Source organism: Cryptomeria japonica, chromosome 1 (genome assembly GCF_030272615.1).
Source record: "Cryptomeria japonica chromosome 1, Sugi_1.0, whole genome shotgun sequence".
Classification (NCBI taxonomy): Eukaryota; Viridiplantae; Streptophyta; class Pinopsida; order Cupressales; family Cupressaceae; genus Cryptomeria; species Cryptomeria japonica.
Window position 1 is genome coordinate 414,172,922 of NC_081405.1, and position 17,904 is coordinate 414,190,825.

The following is a 17,904-nucleotide window of genomic DNA, read 5'->3' on the forward strand; positions in this document are numbered from 1 at the left end:
TCTTACCATCGGCCTAGTTATATTGATAACCAAAATGATATCAGTTCATTTGCATATGTGATGGCACCGATTAAGCAATCGGTTATGGAGGGACACGACCAATGTAATAACCCACTCTACTTAACCAAAGAAGTTTCGTCCTTTTTTTTTTTAAAATTATTTATTTATTTGTGTTTGATTCAATCGCATACTCTAGGCATCTATCCAATTGGATTAGGCATTCATCCATCCCGGATGAGCATCTAACCATACGGGTTAGGCATCTGTCCATACGGGACAAGAGGTTTCATCTATCCAATATGGGATAGGCATCTACCCAAACGGGGTAGGCATCTATCCAACTTGGGATAGGAGGTGCTCTGGCCAGAGACTTAGACTCATCAGGACCATCCAGGTCCTGAGTCACTCACTAAGAACTACACTCCTCTAATAGGAGTGCACCAAGGTCGCCGTCCTTAGGAGCAAATAAATAAAACATAATGCAAGCTTGAATTCTACCTCGGAATTTGGCCTAAAGCCTTAGGAAGTCAAGCAAATCCATACAGGATTCCTTCCGAGTATGCGTTGAATTACTTTTTCGTTAATTTCCCTTATCTCTCAATTAGGAGACTTCGCAATCCATCTACTTTACCAAATCCTAGACCCCATCCCCGAACGCCTGAGTACTAGGGGTAACTCCGTCCCTAGACTGCCTACATACCCGTTTCGGCATGGGATCAAGGCGTAAAGTATGTAGTTTTGTTTTCTAATCTATAGTTTAATGTAAACTGTTTTGGTGGGTACACAACCCTTTCTAGGGTCAATGTCCCAGACACTTTCTCTGCGGTTGCTACCCACGATGGTAGCTCTATAGAAAAAAGGCTCAAGGTGGCCTTTTGCTTGTGGCCTAAGATAACCAAGTCCTATTTTCTATTAAAAATGTCACCTTTAATCCATTATCAATCATTGAAATCACCAAGATAAAATAAATTTCCAAAATCATAACACACAACCAAACCCTGAAGAGGTTTTCTGAGGTTTAACTGAGCGGATGTAAATTCATTTTAGATTTTATCTTTTTAGATTATCGATCCAAGGGGGATTACCCGCCCCTTGGATTTAACTTCCAAATGACCCTTATTTCTAAATAAATCTTATGACCTCATATGTGTCTTCGCTTATTAATTCTCTTTTTTTATTTTTAATTTTAATTTTAAAGTTCCAACCATGTTCAATTTGTTATATCTAACATTACTCATAGAATATAATAATAGTAGTAGTAACAATAATAGTAATTATAATTACGATAATAATAATAATAATGATAATAATAATAAGCAAGTCTTGTCAAGTTTGGAAAAGAGGGTTATGACAACCAAGGGGTATCTTGGTCGGTCATGTCCAAAGGACATGATCGATCAAGGTACCACTTGATCGGTCCCCTCCATGATATATATATACACCGATAAATGTTGTGGAGGGAACATAGAAAACAATTAATGCTCTCTCTCCACCTGCAACAAAGAAAAGAAATCAGATTTATTATATTGTGAAATAACGTATACTTGAAAGGAAAATTACTCTGAATATAACTTGTACCTTGAATTGTAAATTGAAATACATTTACACAAACACTTCTTCATCGGTTGACTTCTATCAAATCAAGTTTTCTTTTTACACAGATATCTATTTCACCAGATTAATCTTCTAATCGCTGCATTTATTATTTCAACATAGGTGCATCTTTTATGCAACCAATGCCCGAAGGAAGTTTGTCTACCACCTTTTCTTGATTGTTGTGTTATTATGAAGTCTCTGTCACAAAGCAGAGCATTCAATGGATTGGGATTGTTTCCTTTAGTCTTTCCTTAATCGCTTCATTCTATATGCAAAGATCGCTGCTTATTTTGGTTAATGTAATCTGCATGCTTAAGAAGTCGACCAGCATTGACCAAAGTTGACAATAGCCTTTTATTTATGCATTTCTTTTGTCTTTAACATAATCTTTATTTTAATTGTCTACTTCTATCATAGGCGATCCCTTTTTGTTTCAAATTGAACCTTAGAACATCTTTGTTGGTCGAATTTTCCTTTGACAATACCCGAGTACATGCACTTAAGAGTGTTCAAGTTCGCAAACATTTGAACATCTAGTTGTTGCATCAAGAGATCATTCGGAAAAGTCTCCACAGTCTCTGCCAACATCAATACTGTCAATTGCTTTAATTTGTGTATATGATCAGGTTATAAGATCAATGTGTTACTTTTGTAATCATTCCATAATTTATTCATCAATGATAATGAACATCTATATCAATAACAAGCTTCTTAATAATATTCTAACAATAATGATCATCTTCCTCATGTCATCTAATCATTAGTCTCTATTGACATTAGTGACTATGTTATCATCAACAACATTCTATCAATCTCCTTCATTTATAAAGATAATGAATACCTTTTTGACATCAATGACAAACTTTCCATTAATCTCCCCCTTTGTCATTCATGGCAACATAAATCTTCTAATTTTCCCCCATTCTTTTTTTCTCCCCCTTTGACATCAATGGCAGAGGGATGTTCATGATACTTATGTCCTTGAATGGATCATTAGTAACATCTGGTTGCAAACTTACATCAAATGCACAAGAGTATACTCTTCTCTCTCTGGTGCTCCCCCTGTCAAGGATTCTTGCATGCTCCCCTTTGCTCTAACATTCCTCTTTCTTGGATGACTCGTTTCTTTGTATTCTGGTTTATATGGGTGACATATTTGTTTCATGACTTCCTTTTACACCCTTCCAATCTCACCATATTTGCATATAGATCTGCAGTAATATCCTTTAGAATCTGCTCATAAACTTCAGTATTTTTCTACTGATAGATCTGTAATAGTTAGTCAATAATATATGCTCATAAGTCTGCACCACTTTAAAGAAATATCTGCTTATAGGCGCTCCTTACATCTGCTCTTAGGCCTGCTCAAAAAAGAGAAAGATCTTCATTAAATTCTTTACACAAATCTGATCTAACACTGCCTTATGACTGCTCAATTTCTTATCCAAATACTTCGTCAAATTAGGCACACGATCTGTTCCAAAATCTGATTAACCTTTTCATCAAATCAGACATAAGGTCTGCTCCAAATCTAATCCAACTTTTGCACAAGATCTGCTCATAAGATCATAAATTTGTTCTTTTTTTAATATGAACTTGAACATATATCTCATATAGATCTGCATATATTTTTAAATATGAATCAGAGGTATTCTTCATACTTTCTGCATTATCTCTGCTTTTACTTCTACTCTATATGGAAATAGTACCCAAAATTTCGCTGAACGAAAGCACAATTTCCTCATAGTTTGATTATGTACTCTTTATAGATCTGCTCATAAAGATGCAAGGAAATCTGCTATAATTCTTCTTCAAATCTACTCAGATTTGTTCAGTAATCTGTTATGAATCTGCTTCTGAGACTGCTCCAATCCTCTTCATAAGTCTGTCTGTGTTTTAGTGATTTTTCTACCATATCTTCTCTTTATGCTTTAGACTTCATTTGAAGATTCCTTGCATGATTCTCTTGACATCAATGTCATCATTCTACCTTTGTTGTAATTCTCCTCCTTAATATTTATGATGAAGGAATGCTCATCATATATCCATGTCTTCTAAGGTATCAATGCATTAATAGGAACTCCTTTAATGTGAAGTTGAACATAAGCACAATCATCCAAATTTCCACTATTTATTTCTTTTGCCTAATGTAGATACCAATTCACTATTCTTCCTTGATATAATAAGTAGATTACTCTCTTCAATTTTTTTGTTTCTATCTTCAACACATCAACTTGTCTCAATCATCACATTTTTCTCTCAAAAGGGGTAAAAGATACTGTCATACTTAAGTCCCCCTGAAATTCTGCCCATGCTTACAAACTAGGGGTCACTTGTGCATGGAGTGCATAGTGCATAATACTGGATTCATCCTCTTTGCTCTTCTTATTATCTTGGTCTAATTTCTTTCTCCATACCAAAGTAGGTCTTCCTTTTTGTTTGATCATGTTGTAATTTATCTTGAACTCTTTATGTGATTTCACAAAACCATATCTGCAATGTCTCGCTATATGCCTGTAGTTATTGCATCTATAGCATTCAACCTTGTACAATAAAGGAGTAAAAGAGTTGTAATTTTTATCAACAACCTTGGTGATATTCCTATTCTTGTTCCAGGTAGAATTCCTTATGTGAGTTCTACAATTTATTGCTTTATGGCCAAAGAGTTTGCATGTAAAACAATAATCAATGAATTTGCTTTTGTTCCTATTCATATGAATGTGTCTAGGAGGGAGTTCCCTTTTGAACCTGTCCTTATTTTCCTTTGGAGGATTGCTTGAATTTTGTGGGACTTGACTCTTCTTGACTTCTTCATTTTTGATAGGCTTTATCAAGACTTCAACATATTTTTCTGCTTCTTCCTCTTTTGGTTTCTTAGGTGAATCTCCTTCTACTTCGCTACTTTCTCCTTTGATGGGACTTTTGAGTGTATCAGTATAGCTCTTTAACTTCTCTTCATAACCTAGTCCTGTTTTGTTAGATGATGATCTTTGGCTATTAATAATATCTTCCAAGATTTCGGAGTTTTTCTGAAAGTTATTCATCCTGATGGTTGTTTTCTCGAATTCATTTCTTAGAGAAGCTACTTGAGATTCAAGTTGACTACAAGTTGATTACAGGGAGGAGTACATTCATCCGAACATTGTAAAGTCAAGCCCTCTTATTTCTTGTAAGGGCACCAATATTTTCTGTAGTAGCCACCTTCTGGTGAATGGTGAGGATGTTAGTCACTTTTTTCCTTCATAACTGCGATACAGACTAGAGCCTTGCTCTCCATTGGCTCTCTTAATGGATTTCTTATTGGCACAGGACTTCCTTTCATATTGCAAGGTTTTGTAACTAATGTTATGTCTAAGGCTAATCATTTTATTTTAGCCCCAGCTTATTAGGTTCTTTTGTGCTTTAGATCTTTGGCTTTTGGTGTTGGAGTTCTTTTAGGACTCTTTTTTTGCTATTGTAACTTAAGTCCTGTTGGCGTACTTTGGAGATTTGTGGATGCCAATAAGTTTTAATTCTTTTTGTGATTGGTGTTGTTGCAATTGATTTTTGATTTGGGAAAATATTATAGAAGGCATACAAGATAGTAAACAGTTTACAGGTTCCCTTTGGTTAGTGGTTGTACCAGCGAATTTGAGGTGATCGATGAGGGTGTTAGTCATGTTTTTCTTCACAACTGTTATAAACTAGAGTCATGTTCTCCATTGGCTTTACTTGATTCTCATAGCAGATTTCTTATTGGCATGGGACCTTCCATTTGAATCATTATTCTGTATTGTATGCTTTGCAACCTAGTTTGTCTACGGTTAATCCTTTTGGGATTACCCCCAGCTTGTTAGGTTCTTTTATGTCTCAGATTTAGATTTAGTATTAGATCTTTGAGCTTTTAGTGTTGGAGTCCTTTTAGCACTCTTTCTTTCCTGTTGTAATTCTTGAGTGACATTGACATACTTGGGTGATTTGTGGATGCCAATAAACTTTCTTTGTTTCTTTTTGTGATTGGTGCCATAGCCATTGCTTTTTGATTTTGTGAGAAGATTACAGAGGGCATACAAGATAGTAAACACTTTTTAGCCCCCCTTTGGTCATTGCTTGGTTCTGTTGGATGTTTTTGTAAATCCCTCAAGGGTTGTCCAATAGACTAGATACAATTTATGAATATGTGAGCTGCATGACATTGTTATATTAGAGTCATCTAAAGTCAAAACCCTTTGATACATGTATGTATGGATAAATTCAACGCCATACATTAGATAATTCAACTGCAAAACATACTATTTTCACTTATGGTTATACGTGTGCTGATCTACTGTGGTTGATCAAGTTCATGTCGTTTGTCAGTAAGAACTGCTGCACTCCATTTTATGTCACAATATATTCTGTCATTCTGTTATTTCTTTGGTCTTTCCCAATAGAACTCTATAAGATGATTCAAATATTGTGCTATCATCTAAGTTGTTACAATTCTTGGTGTACGAATTATGTCACCCCGAGTCTTGTCTTCATGCTTCTTATCAGTTCTTGCTATGAAAGAAAATTAAGTTTTCCTAGGTAGTGGTTAGTTATTCAATCCTGTTTCTCATTATAAATTTCTAGATTATTAAGTTATCTGCATTTGGCTTAATTCAAATCTGGGATCCTACATTAATGTCTTCTCTGGAAGGATCTCCCATTCTTATTGTTCTCTGTTGATAGCGGTTTACTTCCAAGACTGCACATTGATACTTTTGTTTCATGCCTACCAGGAATCCTCTTTGTATTTGTGCAACTTTCTTCCATTTATTCATTCTGTCTTGTGTGTGTTTGACTACTGTTACACTTGAAATATGAAACATACCTAATTCTCGAAGGCTAGATAGCTTGTATGTGGTTCCCTAAACATATAGAGTGCCAAAAATCAAAATCAACTGTCAGAAAATCAAATTTGTCACAATTTGTTAAAATATCTCAAAGAAGTTCATTGTCTAATATAGTTTTTTTGCATCATGATCAGGATTATGTTTTGACACATTTGTGCAGAGTCTACACGTAGACTTAACTATCTACTACCAAACACCTAGAGCAGAATATTTTATGAAGCTTCAGTAATCTAACTATGAAACTGAGGATTTGGAGTTGTATCATTCGAGACTTGTTTTTCAGACCTCCATCTCTATTGTTCTCATCATAAATACTGAAGATTTTAATTGCTTGACTAAATTGAAGCAGAAAATGTTCCTTTGTTTCTCTACCATCAGCAGATCTTGCTTTTTGTATGGTTAAAGGACATGTTATTCTTATGTGCTTTGAAATTTTAGCGGATTGGTATTTACTTCTGTAGATAATATCTCATATGAAAATAGAGGATGCCACCCAGTTTCTATTTGAGGTGGAACTGAGATGAATTCTTCTGTTAGATCAAATAACTCAACAAGGTATTGTAACCTAGAAAATGTATTTTTAAAGAGGTTAATATAAATTTATGTATATGTTGTATAAGAAAGGAAACAGATGATGTTTTTAAATTTGTTTCCTGTGATTTGATCCCTTAACACAGCAAAGTGATTGCTGGCAGTGTACTTGGTATCTTTATGAACGGAATATTAGTTTCACAGATACTTGCCTACCGGCAACCAAGTGCTAAGAAGGACAAGAAGATAGAATGATACCATTAACCATGGTGCATTTCACAGATGTTAGTGGTAAGTTTTTAAAACATTATTGGATGTATAAAATGGTGTTTTTAAGGAATCGTAGTTGACTGAAACACTGATATTTTGTTTCCAAAATGACTGGTAGACATAATTTGTTCCATTTGTCAAAGGCATTTTGATGTAACATTGGCATTTTGCATCTTTCATTCATAAAATCTGTTAATATTTTAAGCTTTGAATAGCTAAGAGTTTTTACGGTTTACCTAAGTTGCTAGTTTGGGTACAAGATCAGGTATGTTGTTGATATGGTAATTTTTTTCCCGGGCTTGGTACATCTGGGTTTGGCTGTACCATTTATAAATATACATAATTGCAAAAGAAATATAGAATTGAAAACATAGTTGATAGTGATAAAGATAATTAGTAATGTCAAATCAATACAAGATATAATCAATAATTTTCATGTTGCTTTTCATTGAAAGCATCAAAGTCATCACTTGGTTCATTTGAACCACAGGCAATTGTAGTGCCACTCCCACTAGCCACATCTTGTCCAGAAGCAACCTTTTTCTCTAAAGAGATAAACCATCCAAGTTGACACACTTAAAGATTACATCCCAATTCTTCATTCCCCCTTTACTGTAGTTGACTTGCTTATGTGACAAAAGTGCAAGTTGGAATGCACATAGACCAAGTTGATAGTGGTTGAGGTATAAAATAAACAAAGCTTTCACAAACTTGCTGCTGCAAAAAATAAAATTTTATTGACTTGCAGAAATCGGTCACATTTGCCTCCTTTTATAGAGGTCTTTAGAAGGATAGAGTAGTTTCTAGAGTTTTCTTTCACCGACTAATGTTTTTCTTGACTCATCTATTTCATTGACACTTCTAGATAGTGTATTAAATGCTGTTAGGTGGTAAAAATTAACAAATTCTTCTTATACTCCCCCTTAATTTCTACCACTAATTACCTCAATGTTTTCAGTAGCTAAATTGTCTCTTAAATATTCAAATTGCTCTTTTGATAAAGCCTTTGTGAATGTGTCTGCTAATTGATCTTGGGTTCTATAGCTCTAGATTGATTTCCCCATCATTTACTAATTCTCAAATAAAGTGATATCTAGTATCAATATGTTTGCTCCTTTTACGGAAGACACGATTCTTCGATAATGCAATAGAAGAATTTGACTTATTGTCACAATAGATTGTTGTTGGTTCCTTTTGATTATGCATTAAATCCTTCAAAACTTTTCGCATCCACACTGCTTGACATGTTGCTGATGTTTTTGCTACATATTCAGCTTCGGCGGATGAAATTGTTACAATAGATTGTTTCTTTGATGCCCATGCCACGATTCCTATTCCAAAGTGAAATTCATATCCAGATGTGCTTTTTTGATCATCTATATTCCCTGCAAAGACACTATTTGTATATCCATTCATCTTAAAATCATCCGTTGTGGAATACAATATTCTATAATCCATAGTTCCTGCAATGTACGTCAATATTCTTTTTCCAGTGTGCCAATGTGAATTCTTAGGTGAGTCCATGAATCTAGTTTTTAAACTAACTCCATACATAATATCTGACCTAGTTGCAGTGAGATACATCAAACTTCCAACAAGTTTTCTCAATATAGTTGTATCAAAATTAAACCCTTTCTCTTCTCTACTGAGTTTTGTTCCTGTTGCTACAGGTGTAGATGCTGGACTGCAATTTATCATCGTAAATCTCTTCAATACATCCTTTGCATATTTACTTTGACAAATGAAAATTCCTTTATCACTTTGTATTACTTCAGTTCCAAGAAAATATCTCATTATTCCTAAATATGTCATCTCAAATTCCTTTTTTCTTGTTTTAAACATGTCTATAGACATATTTCTAGTAAAGATCAAATCATCAACATATAAACAAACAATTAGAATCTGACCTTGCTTGTTGACCTTTGTGTATTAGTGTAGGTTCACTGCTGCTTCTACTGAATCCATTATTCATCATGTATGAATCTATTATGCTATACCATGCTCTTGGTGCTTGCTTCAACCCATAGAGTGCTTTTTCAGCTTGTATACCTTGTCTTCATATCCTTTTACCTCATATCCTGGTGGTTGCTGCACATAAGCTTCTTTTAGAAATCCATTTTGGAATGTTGATTTGACATCAATTTGAAAGACCCTCCAATTGTTTTGAGCTGCAATAGCTAATACCATTCTAACAGTATCAAGTCTTGCCACTAGCAGCTGCTGCAGTCTCTCTCTCTTCACACAAATCTGCTACAGCTAAGACTTCACTTTCATCTAACAAATCTGCTTGATAGCAATGCCACTTTCAACAGTTTTCTTCACAACGGCTCTTTCATGACAGTTTAAGAACAACAGCCTCACCAAATCTTTTCTTCTAGCTCCAGTGACTGGCTTTTACTCTATTAATACTCAAAACTCCTTTGGAAGATTAGCTCTTCAATTTTTTCAGTTTGACAGTGGCAGACTCTTACGCAATAACCATCTGCTTCCAGCAAACATGACTGGCTATGCTTTTCTCTTAAAAACTTCCACGAACCAGGCTCTGATACCAGTATTATAGTGGGCAGAGGTATAAAATAAACAGAGCTTTCACAAACGTACTGCTGCACAAAATAAAATTTTATTGACTTGCATAAATTGGTTACATTTGCCTCCTTTTAGAGAGGTCTTCAGAAGGATAGAGTAGTTCCTGGAGTTTTCTTTCACTTACTAGTATTTTTTCTTGACTCATCTATTTCATCCACACTTCTTGATAGTGTATTAAATGCTGGTAGTTGGTAGAAATTACCAGCCTACACAAGTCTCCTTTTTTGCTGCCAAGTAGTTGTGTTTAATTGAGTGGATAAAGGAGCATGTACTCCAATTTTGCTCACTTGAAGAAGAACTTAAACTATTGAAATTGGAGATAAAGTCAATACAACATTTGTATTTATAAAATGTAATATAAAACTGCAAAATAATAGAAATAATGTTGAAACATTAAAAATGCTGACTTGTGATCATAGATTAAAAACTTGTGGCTTGGCAAAACTTAGTACGCCCAAATTTGACTTGGACATGGTGACACAGCAAAACTCCATAAATCTTGGTGAAATTTCTAAATGTTAGAAAAAAACTTGGAATCAGCTGAAAATCACTAAAAAATGGATCAAATTAATGTTACAAGACTTAGACTTGGACTTGGACTCGACTGAGACATGGCAAGTTGATTTTTGAGTTAGACTCAGACTTGAACTTGGTGTTCAAACTTTACTTTACTGAGACATGGCAAGCAGTGTTCCACGGATGTTGGGGACGGGGAGACGGGGGGACGCGGGGACGGGCTTCAGGGACGGGGGGACAAAGGGAAAAAGTTTTGGGGACGGGTTTCGGGGACGGGGGGACTTGGGCCTGGGAGGGGGAAACGCGTTTCCGTGGAACACTGATGGCAAGTTGATTTTTGAGTTAGACTCAGACTTGAACTTGGTGTTCTAACTTTACTGTGACATGTTAAATTGAAAAAAACCATAAAATATAGAGATTTTTTAAGGATTAAAACATGTATCATGCACCCTTCAATAAATAAACTTTAAAGCTACAATAAACTAATCAAATAGAAGCTAGTTCGATCACATGCACAAATACACACAAATCACAAGTATAAAAGTGAGTTTGAGTATAAATATTGTCAAGTGTATACAAAACTCTTGGGTTATCAAATTGGTTTCATTAAAAAAATATCAAAACTAAAAGTGAAATCTATGGCTTAGTGGAGCTTGCATCACACATCGCATGATGCAGGAGCATCTTGAGCATATGGCAATTAGCATCGACCAAAAACATATTTCAGTTTGCTTCAAATTTTGGTTTGTTTGACATCTCTCCTTCAGCTTTGCAGAAGCATCACTATGATTGTGGAAGGTGAAAGGGAAAGTTTAAAATGTAGAATCTATCATATCTGTCAGTCTAGCATACAAGTCTGTATGGAGCATGTAAGATTAATTACCTTGTTGAGGAATAACTGAAATCAATAGGAGTTGCAACAATGCTTTTTTACTTTTGTATGTTGGCTCTGGACTACCAAAGGTGTGAAGAAATCTTTCTTTTACATCTGAAGTCAACTATTGAGATTTAAGTTCAAGAGCATGTTGGAGTTGTCAAATAACAGATGATGACTTGTACAAGATTTCCTGCACCGTGTGCTGTAGCAAACTCACCACAGTGGAGATATGGAAGCATAGACAGGGCACTGTGAACTGTTTGAACAAATGCTGTACAAGCTTCTCATATCAATGAACAGTGCATCACCACGAAGAATTTTGGTTTTCCTACAGTCTAAGTAAAGTTCTTTAGCATGTGTGAACACTCTTTTGGATTTGGAGTCCCATATTTGTTCCTGCATGGGCACTCGCTGCAACTAAACATTGACACATTCAGTAATAACAATGTGGTCTACAAATAGCTAAATATGTGATCCAAGGGGCTGATAACCAGATATCAAGAGATTCATATGAGTACATTTAATTGTCAGGTTGTAAGGGATGATGTTCAAATTGCAATTGCCTTGGTGGATATGTATGCAAAATATAGAAGCATAGGCAAGTTTGTGATCTGTGGTTTCATCGCAGCATCTATGGATTTGTTTAATAGGCTTTAGAAAATTTCATGACAGGCATTATTAATTATCCAGCAGTGTGTAAAAGAAGGGTTGTAGGAGTCATAATAGGTAGCAAAACTCTCATTGATTTGGGGTCTGCAAAAGTTTACGGCAGACAAAGTAGAAATTGGGGATTAATGTGTGAAAACAAGTGGAGAGGCAATGATAGAGGAATGAAATATGAAATAATGAAAACAATGATTAACAAATGCAATAATAATTAATAAAGAGGAGATATTGATGGGAAGGTATCGACCCAATGTAGGGGTTGCAGCTAGGAGAGGAGAATTGGTTGCATGCAAAATGTGAAAGGTCAAAGATTGTGTAGGATATGTATGGTGCATGGGAAATCAAAGAGGTGCCCAAAGAAGATGAAACTTGGCAGAAGGAAGGCGGGAGTCAAAATAAAATGCAAATATAAATAAAGTTTGCAAATGGAAACAAAGATATCAATGAATGAGTGTGTGGGTATTGGCCAAGCTGGAGAGGAGAGGTCGATAGAGTGTGGATTGTGGCCTGAGAACACAGAGTTGGAATTCGGCTTGAAGGCTTGGAGCCATGGGAGCTAGTAAAGATTGGTAATGAAGCCACTGCAAAGAGGTAGTTGAGATGTGCAAATTTAAGAACTAGGGAAGATATAATTTGTGCCAATAAGGCCATTGAGAAGCCATAACTGTAAATTTATGTTTGCAGTTTGATGAGAATATAGTTATGTTTCTTTGTTGCAATCTAATGTTAATCAGAGAGTCTTTGCATTTGTGTTGTGTGTTTTGATTTTTGAAGTTGAGTGCTAGAGGGAGTCCCTCTTCCATCAATTGGCATTAGAGTTGGAGGTCTTGAGTGTGTAGAGTCTACACCTGGACTTGTGGGTGAAAAGTGGAGTTGTGTAAACAAATCGTCAACCATGAGGCAATTTGCACTTGAAAGTGTGAAGTAGTTGTAGAGAGCTCAAAAGAATTGTTGCAGGTTTGCGAAGTCTTGAGAAATTGAGAGCTAGGAAACTGATAAGGAAAATGTTATGTAGATTGTAGAGCATGATAAGTAATTGCAACAAATGAAATGACGTGTTTGAAGAGGAAGATGAGGTAGGTCATGAAGAGACCCATGAAGATTTCATTTTTGGAATGACATTGCGAAGAGAGTTATGGGATGTGGAAAATCCCTTAAGAAAGAATAATTGTAGTTGGCTGGAGAAAGATGTGAGAGCATCCTACACAAGTGAAATGAAGAAAATAAATGAGAGGAATGAAGAGATATGAGAGGAAAAAGTGTCATAGTGGACCATCAATTGGTGAGTGAAAGCAAAGAATGTTATGGAGGTGAAAGTACCTCACAAGTTGAGGTAGTAGAAGTGGAAAGTTCAAAAGGTAGAGGTTGTAGACAATGGTGTGTTACTTTATAAGAGATTTTTTGGAGTGAAGAAAATGAGAAAGATGTAGTAGAGTTACCTAAATGAATTGCAGTTGCAGTGAGAGGTGACGAACAAGAAATTTAAGCAGTAGAGGTAAATTTTGATTTTTTTACATTGTGTAATGAAGAAGTTGATTTACATAGTGTTGAGAAAAGTCAAAAAATAGTGGATACAAAGAGATGTTCAGTTGTAGATTTGTATGGAGATATGGTGTATTTGTGTGTGGAAGTAGTAGAGGATACTGTATGTAAAACTAGGTGGAGATGGACGGTTTGTGGTGGATTAAAATCCACAAAAGAGAAGAGTGGAGAGATAATTCGATGATGGAGTCTGGATAATGGTGGGTTCTATTGTGACGTAATCACACATCGACCCATTGCAAATGGGGACCCCCCACTTTTCACTTGGTAGCATAGTTGTTTTAGCTTAGTCGTCTAGCTTGGCAACAATTTTGGTGTCTTTAACCTTTTACTTGTGAGAAGATGCAGTGCTTTGATTGTCAGGATGTGATCAAGACAGCATGTCCATGTGTTTGGACTAAGTTGAGCAAACAACCTTCAGCTTCTTTTTGTCAAAAATGCAAGTATTGGATAGGAGTCAAGAGCTTCATTGAGCAAGGATTCACAATGCAACCCATAGGTTAAGTCATGAGTGATGAACAACTCTCAAGAAAATAGAAATGCTTCAAGGACTGGATGAGGAAGAGAGGAATCAATCAAGACTTGGATGAAAAATGGATATCAAAAAATTTACAAGTGTGGATGAAAGTTAAATTCCTTGAGTGCTCAAATTCCTTGACCTCAAGGAATCCCCAACCCGACTTCTCAAAATCCTTGACCTCAAGGAATTCTCGACTTGGCTTCTCAAATTCCTTGACCTCAAGGAATCCACAACTTGGAAATCTTGAAGAGCTGGGTCAAGTAGAAGTTGCATTATCAAGATAGATGAGAGTTGATTAGTGAATTTATCCATGATTTCATAATCAAATGCAAGGATCTACCTATCATTCCCCAAAATCCAAGACTTGAAGAGTAGAGTGCGATTTGCCCTTCAGTGCACAACTTCCTTGACCTCAAGGAATCCGCGACTTTAGGGTCTTAAGGGCTAGTTTTTTTCATGAGTTGCACTATTAGTGGGTTCACCAAGACAAGTGAAAGGTTATCCATGTCTTCATAATCAAACACAAAGATCGAAGACTTGAGAGCAGACTTGCAAAGTATCTATGAATTACCCAAATCCATGATGATCAACCTTCCAAGCATTGGGCGAAAGACATAAGTTGATGAAGCTTTAAATGATTTCAACAAAGGGAGATCATCTGCAATTAAACTTGCAACAATTACCTTTTACTTGGTGAAATCAACTTTGAAGAAAGAAGTAATCTTGAAGAAGATGAGCAAAATTTTTTCCATGACCTCAAGGAATCCACGAAGTGACTTCTCATATTCCTTGACCTCAAGGAATCCATGATGTGACTTCTCAAATTCCTTGATCTCAAGGAATCCATGCCCAGGACTTGAAGGTTACTATGAGTGAAGGATGCACTATCAAATTCGTCCTTAAGGATTTAAAAAAGAAATTGCAAACAAAATATCTTTGATGGAAATAAGAGAAAGCTGGAATGATCAATGAAGTTGAGGGAGGAAGTTAAATATTATGCTCAAATTCCTTGACCTCAAGGAATCAATGATGCCACTTCTCATTTTCCTTGACTCCAAGGAATCCACGACCAGCCGACAGGGATTCCATGGCCCAAGGAATCCATGACTTTGAAGGAGAGAACATAATTTTGTCCATGACTTGACAAAATTCATGACTTGAAGGTGGATAGCAATAATCTGTCCTTGGCCAGCAAGAATCCACGACCTTGGGACAGGCATGAAAAGTAATGTAATATGAAAGGAGCAGACCTGTGTGAATTCTACTGTTCAGAAAACAAATTAAACCTGAGACAACATAGATCAGACCTAGAGGAGACACAAATCAGACTTGAAGTCATTAGCAATCAGATCTTGAGCATAGGTGATCATGCTTAAAAAATGTGAAACATGTTTAATCAGACTTTGAAGGAGATTTAAACTTTCATTTCACCATCACTTCAAGTGCATATCAAACAGAATTTGAACAAGAAATATAAGCTTTTATCCATTTCGTGTGTGTTTGATGTAATATTGGTTTGTTGTGTAGGATGAAGGTGGAAACCAAGGTCTCATTTGTGCCCTTGAAGAAGGATGGATGGATGGAATTTGTTGATGTCTGATGGATATAAGGAATTCACCAAGTCAATAACAACATCAAGTGTTCAAGTGTTTGAAGGACTACAAGAGGAAGACTTCACTGGCAAGCAGCAATGGTAGGTGAAAGGAGATTCATCATCAATGAGAAATCACATCTACATGTGTGAGAGGATGAACATCAAGGCTTCAAGGATATTGGCATATTCACTTCACGATCTCAGCATTGGAATGCGAAGATCTACATTCGAAGGAGGTATCAAAGAAAGAGGTCAACAACATCTAGGATGAAAGGCTCATGGTTTCAAACAAGAAGGCTTCTATCACACCAAATCTCATCAAGTTTAGAACTTCAAGTCTAGCCCGAGTAAAGGCAAATCAACCTCAAAATGAATTATCCAAGGGATTGCAACTTCTACATGGAGATAGCCCTACAAACATCACGAAGCAGGTTCAAGATATAACAATGAAGATGAGAAGGCTGTGCAACTTTGAATTTCCTTTGGAAATCCAAGGTTACTATCGGTTTAAGGAGAGATTAATGAGGATTGCTTCACAAGGAGAGACTCTACATGCAAATACACCACATACATATGGAGATACTTCCCCACATCAAGGCTAGCTATCCAAGAACATCATGAACAAAGGAATGATCCAACATAGATATCACGAAGTCTACATCAAAATCATTAAGGAAGAGTTCATCACACGAGAGAAGATCAAGGAACACTCCAACAAGGTAAGGAAGATCAATCACCAAAGCAAGAAGAAGGTCAGGTACATCAAGCATAGACATCACAAGGTCTACATCAAAGGCGGAATCCCCTAGTATGAAGAAGGATAGGTGAAAGTGATCAAATCAGATAAAATGATGCAATTTTGGAATATCTCCCATTATCATCACATTCATCAAGGAGCAATTTGAAATGTTGAGTATCAAGAGATATTGCTCAAACACACACTTTGTGATGATCTACAAGATAAGCAAGTTGAGGTGGTGCCTAGTCATCATCAACCCAATCACATCATTCCAAGTCAAGGCATCTAGATTCAATGTACTTGACTCATCCAATGAGGAGGATGACTATCACATGTGGAGGCACAAAGTTCAATGTACCTAACGCCATCATTCATTGGTTGGCATTCAAAGAAGGACATGTGTTCTGTTTCTAGTAATTTTCTTATTGGTCAAGGAGTTTATTGTAACAAACCCTAATTAGGGTTTTATTGTAAAATCTTGGCCATTGATTTGAGAATTAGTCTTAGCCTTTGAAATGTAATGAGCTCTCTATATAAGGCTCAGTCTCCTCATTTGTAAAGGATCGATAAACAATAGTTAGAAATAGGAGTTAATAGCAGTAAGATAGCAAGTAGAGTAGAGTAGCAGGAAATGGTAGAAATTGTTGCCAAGGCATGTAAATAAACATACTTTTCATTGAATTCATGGTGGATAGTGGTGTTTCTTCTACATATTGCATGGTTTCTTGTTATATCCTCAAAATTAGTTAAAGTTCGTTGATTGTAATGGAAAAGTGTGATGATATTTGATGAATCCTTTGGTTCATACCATTTACACCTTGTTGATTGCAACTTGTAGTGCATGGTTAGCGTTAACCTAATATTTATTGTGGCCAAGTCCGATTGTGAATACTTCATTTGGATTGCGCTATTATTGGGTATTTGAATGGACTATTTACAATATGAAGATCTTTCACTACCTTAGGAGATCGCACTCTTTCTATGGCATTGTGAGCTATCTCTAGTTACGTAGAAAGTAGTTTCATGAAGGATTTGTCTATCAAAGCAAAATCTATTATTGTCATTGTCCTTTAGAATTAGGAGTTAGCATAGATTCTCCCAACCCCTTCCCCTTTTTGTCTTTTTTTCATTTGAGTTTAGGAGAAGCAACATCACATGATTGATACATCCGATGTTCAAGTTCCAATTGTATTTCATAAACGTAAGTCCCCTAGGATTACTAGCAATCCATACACTGAGTCTATCCACATATAAAGTCAAGCCCTGACTATAGGAACCTTGGAGTCACCTTGTTTGATCACAAAATTTAGCATTTGACAAGATTTTGTTCAAGAAAGGATAAGGCACTCAATATTTTATTGTGTTGCAAGATGTCATAAAAAACACATCAACAGGTTGGATCCTACGAAGGAGAAGATTAGAGGAGAAAAACTTTGGTGGTGGAAGATGACAAATGGTGAATGCAAATCTTTGAGAGGAGAGAAGAGTAGTGAGCTGAGTTGTGGGAAGATGATTTTTATTCCGATGAGATGTTGGAAGAGAAGAAAAAAGAAGTGATTTTGTACCTAACGGAATGATGGAATTCGTTGCGGGTTGTTCACAACATGAAAG

General features: G+C 36.0%; 2 protein-coding genes across 3 annotated transcripts in view; one reads left to right on the forward strand and one right to left on the reverse strand.

Annotated features, from left to right (window-relative positions):
- The window catches only part of LOC131065435 (mannose-P-dolichol utilization defect 1 protein homolog 2), a 96,419-nt gene that overhangs the window by 61,653 nt on the left and 16,862 nt on the right, over window positions 1-17,904 (forward strand). The window contains exons 8-9 of one of the 2 annotated variants that reach the window (XR_009111408.2): window positions 7,135-7,274; window positions 8,924-8,952. Coding sequence is in view for 1 of the 2 variants with exons in the window: in XM_057999945.2 (XP_057855928.2) it covers window positions 7,135-7,238 (104 nt within the window). In the remaining variant the exon portion in view is untranslated. The remainder of the gene's footprint in view (window positions 1-7,134; window positions 7,275-8,923; window positions 8,953-17,904) is intronic. The other variant, XM_057999945.2, reaches the window with a different exon arrangement.
- On the reverse strand, window positions 8,331-9,047 carry LOC131857581 (secreted RxLR effector protein 161-like). Its single transcript, XM_059210265.1, has one exon. It carries the CDS (start codon window positions 9,045-9,047, stop codon window positions 8,331-8,333), a length of 717 nt encoding a protein of 238 aa, XP_059066248.1.